The sequence below is a fragment of the Amphiprion ocellaris genome, chromosome 19 (genome assembly GCF_022539595.1).
Source record: "Amphiprion ocellaris isolate individual 3 ecotype Okinawa chromosome 19, ASM2253959v1, whole genome shotgun sequence".
Taxonomy (NCBI): Eukaryota; Metazoa; Chordata; class Actinopteri; family Pomacentridae; genus Amphiprion; species Amphiprion ocellaris.
The window spans coordinates 13,148,313-13,160,823 of NC_072784.1; the positions used below are offsets into that span (position 1 = coordinate 13,148,313).

Consider the following 12,511-nt stretch of genomic DNA (forward strand, 5'->3'; position numbering starts at 1 on the left):
AGAGAAGTTATTGGGTCATTCTGAAGTGAAGATGTCTGTATATCTTGTTGCATGGATGTGCAGGCGAGCAGCTACATTTAATTTGTCCAAACATCAATACAGATGTACGTATATGTTTCAAACTTTTTGTCCTTGACATCAATACATGCAGAAAGTTCTGTCCTAAAATATCCAACCTCCCATTTCTCTCTAAAATTCTGGAGAGAACAGTTGCAAATCAACTATGTGAACATTTACAATTGAATAGCTTGTTTGAAGAGTTTCAGTCAGGCTTCAGAGTGCATCATAGCACAGAAACAGCTCTGGTGGAAGTTAGTAATGACCTTCTCATAGCGTCAGATAATGGACTGGTCTCTATACTTGTTTTGTTGGACCTTAGTGCAGCATTTGACACCATCAACCCCAAACTTTTATTCCAGCAACTAAAACATTCTATTGGCATTAAAAGGACAGCACTGGACTGGTTTAAATCCTACTTATCAGTTCCAGTTTGTGCATGTCAACAATGACTCTTCTGAGCATACTGAGGTTAACCATGGAGTTCCTCAGGCTCTGTCTTAGGACCAATACTGTTCACATTATACATGCTTCCTTTAGGCAATAGTATTAGGAAGCACTGTATTAATTTCCATTGTTACGCTGACGATACTCAGTTGTATTTATCTATGAAGCCAGATGAAACTAATCAGCTAGCCAGACTGTAAGATTGTCTTAAGGACATAAAGACCTGGATGACCTGTAATTTTCAACTACTAAATTCAGACAAGACTGAGGTCATTGTATTTGGCCTCAAACATCTTCAAAACTCGCTTGTCGAAATTGTCACATTGCTTTAAAATCGCTTTATTCTGCATGTCTCATGTAAATATTCATGAAATACAAATTTTCAGTAACCAGATTCTGTATATAAACAAAAAAATTCTGTGCTCCTCAACCCAACTGAGAAGCCAGTAGTGACTCAGGTGCAACAAAGAACTGTGTAACAATAATTCAGCTACTTTTCGACTGAACTCTGTTTACATAGAGCAGAGAGGAGACACATGGAAGAAGTCAAAATTCTCTGATTCCAGCTTCTTAAATTGGGATGTATTCTCTTTAGTCTTTCCTCCTCTGTGACAATGCCATGTTTTGGCTTTGTGAAACACTGATTGACATTTTTCACAATTTTCTGACATTTTGCAGACCAAACATCTAAAAAAAAAAAAAAAAAAAAAAACCTAGAAAATGAGCAACACTAAAAATCATGGTCAGCCGCAGCCCTAGATGACTTACACCACTATTATAGCTTGCCATTGTGCAGAATAGAGTAGATTTACAATGTCTGAGCAAAGTTGTAGGTGGTGTGCTCTATCTGCAGGGAGACCAAAGAAAGACATTCTGGGTGGAGCAACGGTGCATCTCGGCTGATTAATCGCTATTTACTGAAGGAAGGGGTTATGTTTTCATGAAAAACAACTTAGAAATGTGTAACTTTGAAACACATATGAATTTCTATGGGTTAAATCATCAACTGCAGACAGACGTCAAACCTTACATATTGTGTCTATATATATAAATGCATGCACTATGTATAATCTGTGTTTATGTCTTTATATTTGTGATTGTTCTTGGAGAGCTGCAGACGTGGGTCAAATTGGATTTCATATTGGCTTGTACTTTGATTTTAGACTCCCAAAAAATAGTTCAATAATGATATAATCATTAAGGGAATGTATTTAAACTATTAATAAATGCACATATGTATTTATAATTGACAGAAGAAAGCTTATCTTGAGGTTACAGTGTAAATCCCTTCAAGCAGACAATTCTTCCACCAAAAAAAACTACCCATTCTCCTCTTCAGCGACCTTCCAGCAGCACCAGATCCTTGACTTGACCAGTTGCTCTGCGGCCTTTGTTGCTAATTAAAACTGAGAGGTCTAAATCAGTGGGTCCCAGCAGGGAGTTTTAAAGCCAGTCTGATTCTCCTCTCGGTCGGTACTCGGCGTGCTGGTGTTACTGAACAAACGGAGGTCACACCTTTTACTCTCAGCGATAAAAGCTACATCTCTGGAGCCTTTCTCCTCACCCCTCAATCCCCGACTCCTGCATCCTCACCTCCTTCCCCCCTCACTCCAGGCAGGGTTGCCAGGACTCTGCCAGCATGCTGAGTGGGGAGGGTCACGCGGTCGGACTCGACGCCCCGCAGCTCCGCACTCGGGTGTCGGTGGGCCAGTTGAGAAGCGCCCTCCTGCAGCAGACGGAGAGCGGAGCCGAGAAAGCGTAGGGTGGCCTGCATGGTGTGATCCAGACTGTGTTACCTCTGTGACTGTACCCGCCTTCGTCTCAGCATCTTCTTCCCCTTTCTTCTGCTCTGTGTTTGTGGACACCAGCTGCCCCACATCCTCCTTGGACCTGGCCGTGAAGCCGGGCCTCGAGGGCGGCCGGCGACGCACCCGGCGCTACCTCCCAGGCGGGTCGGGCGGCAGTCGCAAGAGCGGCGAACGCTTCAGGACGCAGCCGATCACAGCCTATGAGATGGAGGAGAGCAGCGGGTAGGGGAGGTCTGCTGAGTTTGCAGTGCTTCTGACAACAAAACTCACAAACCCACTCAGGTTTTTTTAATTTCTGGAAGAAAATAATTTTTCCTCATGATACGACACTAAAACTACCACCTAAACTTGAATTATTTGCTGATAATAGTTTGATATTCAGTCCTCACTAACAAAAACACCTTCAGCTGAGGAGTGGCAACAGCAGCAGCTTGTGTGTTTTGCATGAGTGTGTCATGACGTTCAGAGGACATGCAAATATGACGCAGTATCTCGACTGCACAAAGATGGGCATTGTAAAATTTGAAGCAGGATCCCAAAGAGAACGCTGGAGCTGGGGATTAAAGTCGCCTTCCTGTTCATATTTCACCTCATATTTTGCCTTTTTCTCTCTTCTCTAGGCTCTTGGATGCAGAGGAAGAGGAGAACGGTAAAGGTAAAGATGCCTTCTGCATGGATTCACCCTTTTCTCTGTTAAACTTGTACATTTTAAACAGCAACACACAAAAAATTATTCATCACTGCCATGATTATTCAATTTTTCAGAGCCAGAAACTGTGAAGAGAGGAAAAAATAGTAGAATTTTCAAGCTTAATATGTAGTTCCATTGGGAGAATTAGCCAAATCTAAACTTGAAATTGTGAAATTTAGTCACAATCTCTTGTGTCATTTAAAAAATTGCCAAAAAATTACAGTTTGAATTTGTCCATTCCTGTAAAAACAAAAAAATTCTACACTCCGTGGTGTAACTGACAAACCATAAATAACTCAACTGAGGCCAACAGTCATGTGACAAAAATTCAGATTCTTTTCAGATAGGAAAAGTATCTGAATTATTTTACATGAGCTGTTAAAAAGCGACAAAAGAAACAAATATGTGCAGTGGCCTGCATAAATTCAGTTAATAGCTCAGGAAATAAACCAGGTTGTATTTTTAGGACTCACGATGTTTAATCTCTGCAGCGATGACAGATTTATGTCTAGGGCCAAGGAGCAAGTCCCCGCTGTAAAAAGATTACAAGCAGGTCTCTGCAAAGATACACTTACTGAGAATTTACGCCGCTGTTAAAGCAGGAGCAAGTGGATTTTATTGCTGTTTGGACATTTCAACTATGAATTTCAGGCTGTATGAAATTGAAATTATTCTTTATAACTGCTTCCTTGTGGTGGAAGGACTCAAGTCATTTACGTAAATAAAAGCAACAGTGTAATAATGTAAATATATTTTCTTACAAGTAAAAGTCCTCATTTAGCATCTGCAAAATGTATATAAACCATCAATGCAAACAATGTATATAAACTTTAGGTTTAATTCTGAGTTTTTACAGCTACGATCAGGTTATATCAAAACACCACCTATTGAACAATTAGTTCTCACTGAAAATGGTATCAGTATTTCTAGAAGATGCCATGGAGCTCGGTGTGCAGATAGTGAGAGGATCTCTTAAGGGACATTTTTTCAGATTCTGTCTGAACCCTTTTCTTTCCTTGAAGGTCATAAATGTGAGAGAAATAGATTGTCTGTGGAGAGAATTTCAGTCGTCCTTGCTTTATCTTTTTTTCACATGAAGCAGTTTGATTTTTTTTTTTACAGGCCACTCTAATGATATAGTCCTAAAACAGGTACTGATAAAACTGACTTATAAGATCTGCAGGACCCTACTTTACCAGTTTGAGTTCTGTTTTTACATTTGTTCTTTAGTCGCTCCTAAGACTGTTACCACCAGGGCTGCAGCTGAATGAATGAGGCAATAATTTTCTTACATGCCATAAGAATAAGAAAAAAACAACAACAAAAATCCTTTTACGTCTGCACTGTCTGGTCCTATTATCACACTTGAACTTGTTTTACAGCTCTATAGCTCCAGCTTGTTTTCTCCAGACTAGATCCTTGCTTGTGTTGTATCTACTCTCAGATGTACGTTGCTTTGGATAAAAGTATCTGTTAAATGAAATTTTAGGATTGTAGAATGTTCTGCATCTAAGCAACATGTCAATTTAGTGGACCACACTCTTTTGTAATTAGTCAGATTTACTTTTGCCTTAATGATGGTGATTTTTATAAGGTTTCCTTACTTTGGCTACAGCGGCTGTAAAATTTCTCGTATTTTTAAGTTTACAGTTTGTTCTTCTGGGAGAAGGCAACTGTAGACCTTTAGAAATTTTACTTTACAGTACCAGCATCGTCCTTTTTTAGGTGAATGCAAGCGTAGCTGGGCCCTTCCATCTAAAATCACCAATTTTCAGAAGTGATTTGCTTGAAATTTTTATAGCACGAAATATGGATATTTATTAAGATGTATGTGAAATTTTAACTGAACATATCAAATGCATTCCATATATATATATATATATATATATATATATATATATATATATATATATATATATATATATATATATATATATATATATATATATATATATATATATTATTTTTATTTATTTATTTTTTTACAATTGCTCGTCAACCAACTTTCAGCATGATTTTTTTGCACGTTGAAATTTGAAGCCATTTGAACAATATCTCAGAAAATATTAAAGATAAAACCTTGACATATTCTCTGTTATTTCTCATCATGACATCTATTCAGCATCAGCAAAATTGTACAAGTAGATCAAATAATCTCTTAATATGGGTGACTGTTAATATAAAAAACAAGTGAAGCCATCATGAAAAGTCCCATTTTTGAGCACACATTAACATAAAAAATGATAACACACAAGTCAGCCAGTGATATTTTTTTTTAACCCTTAGATGCATGAGTGATTGGAACCTACACTCTTCCATAAGTGGGTCAAAAATTACCTCTATAAGAATCAAAGTGTTTTATGCCATTTTTGTCATTTTGGTTAAGAATAATAATGTGTATTATTGTTTGGATTATATTTTTGTCCACACAAGAATGGTTTCATGTTTGAAATATGTTTATTTTTCACTTTATACCAGATTTTGAACATTTTGAACATTTTGAAGAATATTACGCAGAATAAAAATAGAAGAACATCCATTTTGTAGACATTTTTCCACTCTTTTCCTCCAGCTATTCCTAGTCTCCCTCTGAGTTTGTGTACTGCATCACCTCTTGTATGATATTATCAGTGATAAAGAGCTTGGGGTAGTAATACCATCCATCCATCCATCCATTATCTATACACCGCTTAATCCTCACTAGGGTCGCGGGGGGGTGCTGGAGTCTATCCCAGCTGACTCAGGTGAAGGCAGGGGACACCCTAGACAGGTCGCCAGTCTGTCGCAGGGCTACATACAAAGACAAACAATCACTCTCACATTCACACCTACGGGCAATTTAGAATAATCAATTAACCTCAGCATATTTTTGGACTGTGGGAGGAAGCCGGAGTACCCGGAGAGAACCCACGCATGCACAGGGAGAACATGCAAACTCCATGCAGAAAGATCCCGGGAAAGCCGGGACGCGAACCAGGGATCTTCTTGCTGCAAGGCGAAAGTGCTAACCACTACGCCACTGTGCAGCCCCCGGGTAGTAATACAAATATTACAATTTCTTTAAAAGTACAAAAGGTACCTTAAAAATTTAAATGGAATGAGATCAAATACATGTTTTTTTTTAGGAATAGCTGGAATATGAAATGCTAAAAACTTTTCATTACAAAGATATTGCAAGAAAACAACTTCACTGGGGCATTTCTGACCTACTCATGCATCTAAGGGTTAACCATATGTAGCTGCATGTCACAATAACACAAACCAAAACATATTTTCCTTGATGAAATAACCAAGTTAGATTTAGAAATACTGAGTTGACCGAGCAAATTGATTCTCAACTATGTGGTTCTGTTTAGTAAAACCAGGTAATAAAAATATAATCTGGATAAGTTGAACTTGTTTTGCAGTACAGACCTCTAAAATTAGGTGACACAAAGGCTAAAAAGTTGGTTTCATTTTAAAATAATTAGTAGCTGTCAGATAAAGCAGCAGAAGCTGACTAAGTATCAGTACAACACTGTACTCCAGCACAGTTCTGTTGAGAAATGTCACCGGAAATTACACCTATGTTGATATTTTAGTGCCTGTTTTATCACCAGCACCACTTTTCTTTCCTTCTGCTGACTGTCTGAGGTGTGTGATGAAGTTTTCAAGTGTTTTTGACATAATGGTTTGTCTTTTTATCTTCACAGCCGATGTGAAAACAGATGACAGAGCCAAAATGAGCGTCGCAGCCAAGATGTCTTTGTTTAAGGTAAGTCTCATGACCTACTTCTTCTGGGATGTCACATCTTCACCAGTTAGAACACATAGGGTCCTTAAAGTGTTGAAGTTTACAGCTAAATGCTAATATCAGAGCCTGGTGATGAGCTGCTGAGTAATGTATCGAAGAGCTAAAGAGAAAGCTCACCTCGGCTGCTCACCTTACAGCGCTGAGCCTGCAGAACTGAGCCTGATCGTGTTGAGGGAATATGAATGGACAAACAGGTGCTGTCCTTGGAAGTTTGACGCAACAGTGCGTTTGTTGGCGCTTATAAAAGAACGGCTAAATTTACAGTGTGATAAATGCACAGTGGAAGCCCTCCAGAAGCTGTCGGTGTTGTATTTGGAGGACGATTGTGCACTGTGGGTTCCCAGCTCCTGCTCGGTTTTGGTCGTGAAGCATCAGGTAAAAATGTCGCCGGCTCTGTTTTGCCGTTAACAGCTGCGTTATAATTAGCTGCTGCTCCGTGGAGGCAGGCAGGGAGGGAAACCGAAGCCGGCAGCTCTCCGGTTACACTGTGACCTGTTGGGCCGGCATGTAGCGAGAAGCCAAGATGCTCCACCTCACAGTTCACTGCTTTATTCACCAGCTACCCGACCCGCCTCCACCCGTCCGTACAAATAGAACAGGAGACGTCAGGAGGGGAGTTTTAGCTGCCATTTTTCACGTCGTTACTAATTCAGCAGGCGGATGAAGCTGCTGTTTCACCTGAACCTTCATATTAACGCCTCCTCTGCAGGAGCTGGAGAAGTCGGCAGCTCCGGAGGCCTCGGCCTTCCTGAAGCCTCGATCCGGCAGCGTCAGTCACGAACGCAGGACACGGCGAGGCGACGACCATCGCTTCCTCACCCAGCCAATCACCTGTGAGGAAATAGTGGCCATCAGGTGGGAGGAGATGAAGTGACAGCAAACACATTTAGTAGAAAAAGATCATTGCTCTGAGCTTGCTGTGTATATAAGTGAAGATCTACAGCCACTTTCAACATAAATATAAGCTTATTATTAGTTTCACAGGGATGGAATTGGATTCAGAACAGTTTCACATACAGGAAATTAATATAAAATACATCATATAAAATAAACTTTCATTTCTGTGACATGATTTTAGGCTTTTTTTCATAGTTGTTTTCTTTTTCACCATTTAGTTCATGCATTTCTTTGTATTTAAAGGATACATTTGTGTGTTTTGTAATCTATTGCTTGTATTTTAGTGTAGTGTTTTTTTTCCTTTTGCATTTTCTCGTTTCATTCTAACTGGAGACCTAAATCTTGAAAAACAACATATAAATTTATGATATATGTCGCTTTTAAAATGATGGAAATGTAGTTGTAATAAATGTTACTCAAACAAGAATGAAGCAAAGCATTTATCTGGCAGTATTTTCAGCTACAAAGTAAAGCTAGAGAGGATTTAATGCAGGAGTTTTCCAGTAGGGTCTATATTGGAAATGAAGATATCACAACTTTAATCTGAACAATAACAAGATAATTAACCCTCTGAACTCCAATCACTTTCTGTGCGTTTTTTGTTACAGTCAGATTTTCATTCACAGTGGGTTCAGTATAAAGTCCTGCACCTCTATGGAAACTGTACAATCACGGCTAGAAGTAGAAAAACTCCATATGTCTTCTGTGCAGTATTACACCGTTAAAGTTCCATGAATAATGAAAAACAAAAGAAAGTTACAGTTCTTGGATTATTTATTTTACAAAAACTGAAAAAAAAAAAAATCTAGAATCTACATGTACAACATTTTTCCAAGTGCCCACAGGTGTTACCAATGCTGGAAAAAGTGTTAGCTCTACATACTATATACATTTTACAACTTACTTTTTAAACTTGTTTTCACATTTTGCTCCTATCTGCTCTGTGTGAACACAGCCTGCAGTTCAGCTGAAAAATTCCTGAATTTTTGACACAGGGCTTTTGGTTACAGCTGAGTCACTGATGGCTTCTCGGTTTTGCCAATGTACGCAGAATATATATATTTTTTTAAACAAAATCAGGGTACTGCAAATGTTATATTTTAGTTTTATTATTATTGTATTAATTTAGACGTAGAATAAAGTGATTTTTATAGAATATCACATTTTTGAGCTTAGATTTGGTTTATTTTTCAAAGTGAACAACGTGTCCCACAGGACAAGTTCCCTAACCACTGCAAAATAGAAGCTCTGATAATTCTCGCTGTTTGTTAGAGCATTTTTTAAAAATAGAAATGACATGCTTTCAAAGCTATCCTTTGGTTTTGGGGCTTCAGAGAGTTAATGCGGTAACCTAGAAGGAAAATATACGTCTGCTCCCCAACTGTAATTTTTCAAACTTCATAAACTGTTTGTTGCAATGTTAGAATCATTCAAATAAAACAACCTGTGGAGGAATTAAAACCCCATATTAGGTGGAATTACCTGCTATAACTCATGCAGCAAATGACAATGGGCAAAACAAAAGGATATTTTTAGAAGGTCAAAAGGTTGGAAACTAAACCTCTGTGTCAGTAGTTTTTAGACCAAACGTTACTCCAACAGAATTAAATAGTGCATTCAGCTGAGACTATTTTCAGATGCACATTTGGTGCTGCTATGAGTATTTGCAGCAGCAGGACGGTGTCTGTCAGATGGACTAAAAATAAACTACAGTGTGTTCACGGTAACGAAGAAACATGCAGTGATGAGGCCCGCTGATGTGTTCTGAATAGCTTCTGGACCAAAGTGGAGATCTGTGACACAGAGGAGTAAAAGATGTCAGGTTTTCACTGCACAAAAGTCTTATTTCCCTGTTTTTTGTTGTGTGATGTTTCCTTTTAGTGCACCTAAACCTGCTCCTCCAGCAGAAGTTCAGTCTGAGCAGAATGAGTCGGTAGAAGACGGTGATGAAAGCTGCAAGCTGAGCATGAGCGAGAAACTGGCTCTCTTCAACAAACTGTCGCTGCCTGGGAGGCAAACGGCCCCGGATGGACCCCCAGAGAGACGGAGGCAGAAGGGGGCTCGGTATCGAACACAGCCTATCACTGTGGAGGAGGTCAGCCTGGTGAGGAAAACGTAACGGCTCTGAAATGGTTCTTCTGAAGGGTCTCTGGTTCTTCAAAACACCATCACCAGTAAAAGAACCTCTTTATTTGGCAGATGGTTCTTCACATACTTTATGCTGTTTTTAAAGTACTAAAGGTTCTTCATTTTTATTGGAGTTATTTAGTTTGTTGGCAGGTGATCATGAAATTTCAGCTGCAACTCTTGGTCTATAGAACGTCAGAAAACATTGAGAAATGTTCATCAGTTTCCTTATCCCAAGTTTGCATCTTTCAACATGTTGTTGTATCTGACCAAGAACAAGAATATTAAAAAGTGTTCAAATGTGAGCGACACAAAAATGCTACAAAGTCCTACATTTAACTTTTTATCAAAACAGAGCAACGTGGTGGCTCCACAAAAAACTACTTAAAGAAACCATTTTTCTTCTGAGCCTTATTAATGCTGTCCAACTGAACCATTTTTTTGACGGTTGATTACAGGAACTTTGGGGATCCTTTAAAGAACCATGTGAAAAAATTATTTTATTGAAGAAGTTCTTGCTAAAAATTCTTTGTGGATCTAAAAATGGTTCTTCTGTGGCATCATTGCAAAGAACCATTTTTAGCACAAGTTTGCACCTTTCATTTTTCAAACCACTGAAAAATAATGGTTCTTAAATGGTTCTTCAAAACTCCATCACCAATTGAACAGCCTCCTTATTTTGTGGCTGCTTCTTCATGTACTTTATGTGCTCTTTTTAAAGTACTAAGGGTTCTTAATGTTTTTATTTGGATTATTTGGTTTGGTGGCAGGGGATAGTTTAGAATTAGAACTGCAACTAACCATTATTTTCATTATTGATTCATCATTTGCTCCATAAATAATCAGAAAATGCCAGGGTTAGCTTCTTGTAATACGTTATGTCTGATAAAGAACCCAAAATATTAAATGTGTAATGATGGAAGGGATGCAAAATGCTGCAAAGTCTTTTATTTTACTTTTTGCTTTAAATTTACTTCAATAATAATCAAGTCCTGTCATCAAAACAGAGCCAAGTGGGGCTACAAAGAATTATCTGGAAAATGGTTCCTTAAAGAACCTGTTTTTTTGCTAAAGTTGTTTGCTAAAGTGACTAAAGAAATCACATTTTGATAGTTCTTTGAGGCACATTTAGGGCTTCTTTAAGGAGTCTCTTCCTTCATTGTGGAACAAAAAATAGTTCCTCTGTGGTATCACTGCAACGAACCATTTTTGGTTCCAGTTAGCATCTTAATTTTTCTTTTTGTAGTTCCATAAACTAGAAGAAATGACATCAAAAGTTGTCAGATATACATTTAAAATTCAAGTTAATCTTACAAAATATTTCTGCTTAGTTTTGCTAGAAGTACATCTGAAATAATTTAACCTTTTTCTCTCTCTTTAGCTCCAGAAAGGCCCCGTTCAGCTCCCTGCCTTCAGTTTGTCCACTCATCTGTCCGACAGACAGCAGGCTTTTTCTGTTAACCTGAAACCCAGCGAGCTTCGTCTTTCACAGCCCAGACCGGACCCTGGTCACTTAGAGTCCCGTCCAACCCAGCAGGACCCACAGAGCTGCGACTCTGAGCCCATCCTGAAGGGAATCCTGAAGAAGAGCCGCTCTGCTGCCTCAGACTGGAGCCGGACGGACGGCGGTCAGATCGATGAGCCGCTCAGCCACGAACAGAACGGTGGAGGATGTGCAGAAGCAGAGATACACAAGAGGACAGAGGGAACCGAGAAGCAAGAGATCTGTGCACCGCCGAGGAGGCAAAGACATGAAGCTTCAGCTGTGGAAGGAGGTTCAGGAAGCGCTGCTCCCTGGAGGCAAAGAGCTCGAAGCAGGAGGGAAACTATCGCCTGTACACCAATACGAACCATGTCAGAGCTGGATGCTCCACAGGAGGAGAAACCCTGGCAGAACAAACCACAGGACCTAATTTCATCTGTTGGAAACAGCTTAAACACAACTGAGAGAGTCCAGTAAGTAATGTAGAATTTGCATGATCTGGTCAAACGATAATAATCTGGATATTTTTCTGCAACTAGTCAGCAATCATTTGTACAAATTTTTTATCTACCAGCAGTTTTAGGATGATAACTGAACTGGAATATAGTTTTTTTTGTTGTTGTTGTGTTGTGCTTTGAGATGTTTTACCGTTCATGTGATCTACTCAAAAGGCCAGATGAAGATCCAGAGAGCGCGAAGACGTCGGTTGAAGAACCAACAGCTACAGGACATGTTCAGGTCACTGCAGTCGATTGCACGATTAAACTGCAAGAGATGAGCAGCAGAAATACGGTAAGAAATAGAAGATAGATAAGAAACACTTGGGATGGTTTTGAAATATAGTACAGAGTGAGATTTGAAAAACTCATAACAGCAAAAATTTTAATCTTTACATACAATATTTGAAATTAAAGAGTGAAAAATAGCCTTTTAACAATGAATCCCTTGAATCTTATGTTGTTGAACTTGTAGTGAAAATTATCAGATACAGTTTTAACAGATTTGATGCAACATAAATGACATCTGTTTTAATCTTACTAGTATCATGGTGATGATGTCCACAGTGCAGTTAATCCTGACTGCTGTTATGATGCGAATGAATGTTTTGCTCTACAGGGGAAGTACAGTTTGTCACAAAAACTTCAGATAATAAAGCCAAACAGAATATTATGCTTATTTACATCTTCAACTCTTTGAGCTCCAGAACA

At 38.9% G+C, this 12,511-nt stretch overlaps 1 protein-coding gene across 10 annotated transcripts in view; it reads left to right on the forward strand.

Annotated features, from left to right (window-relative positions):
- svilc (supervillin c) overlaps positions 1 to 12,511 on the forward strand; it is a 31,497-nt gene that overhangs the window by 608 nt on the left and 18,378 nt on the right. For 7 of the 10 annotated variants that reach the window (XM_035952136.2, XM_023278745.3, XM_023278744.3 and 4 more), the window contains exons 2-9: positions 2,119 to 2,262; positions 2,373 to 2,534; positions 2,933 to 2,967; positions 6,696 to 6,757; positions 7,506 to 7,651; positions 9,575 to 9,797; positions 11,202 to 11,776; positions 11,975 to 12,095. In XM_035952136.2, the coding sequence (XP_035808029.2) occupies positions 2,119 to 2,262; positions 2,373 to 2,534; positions 2,933 to 2,967; positions 6,696 to 6,757; positions 7,506 to 7,651; positions 9,575 to 9,797; positions 11,202 to 11,776; positions 11,975 to 12,095 (1,468 nt within the window). The remainder of the gene's footprint in view (positions 1 to 2,118; positions 2,263 to 2,372; positions 2,535 to 2,932; positions 2,968 to 6,695; positions 6,758 to 7,505; positions 7,652 to 9,574; positions 9,798 to 11,201; positions 11,777 to 11,974; positions 12,096 to 12,511) is intronic. The other 3 variants (XM_055004971.1, XM_023278750.3, XM_023278751.3) reach the window with 3 other exon arrangements.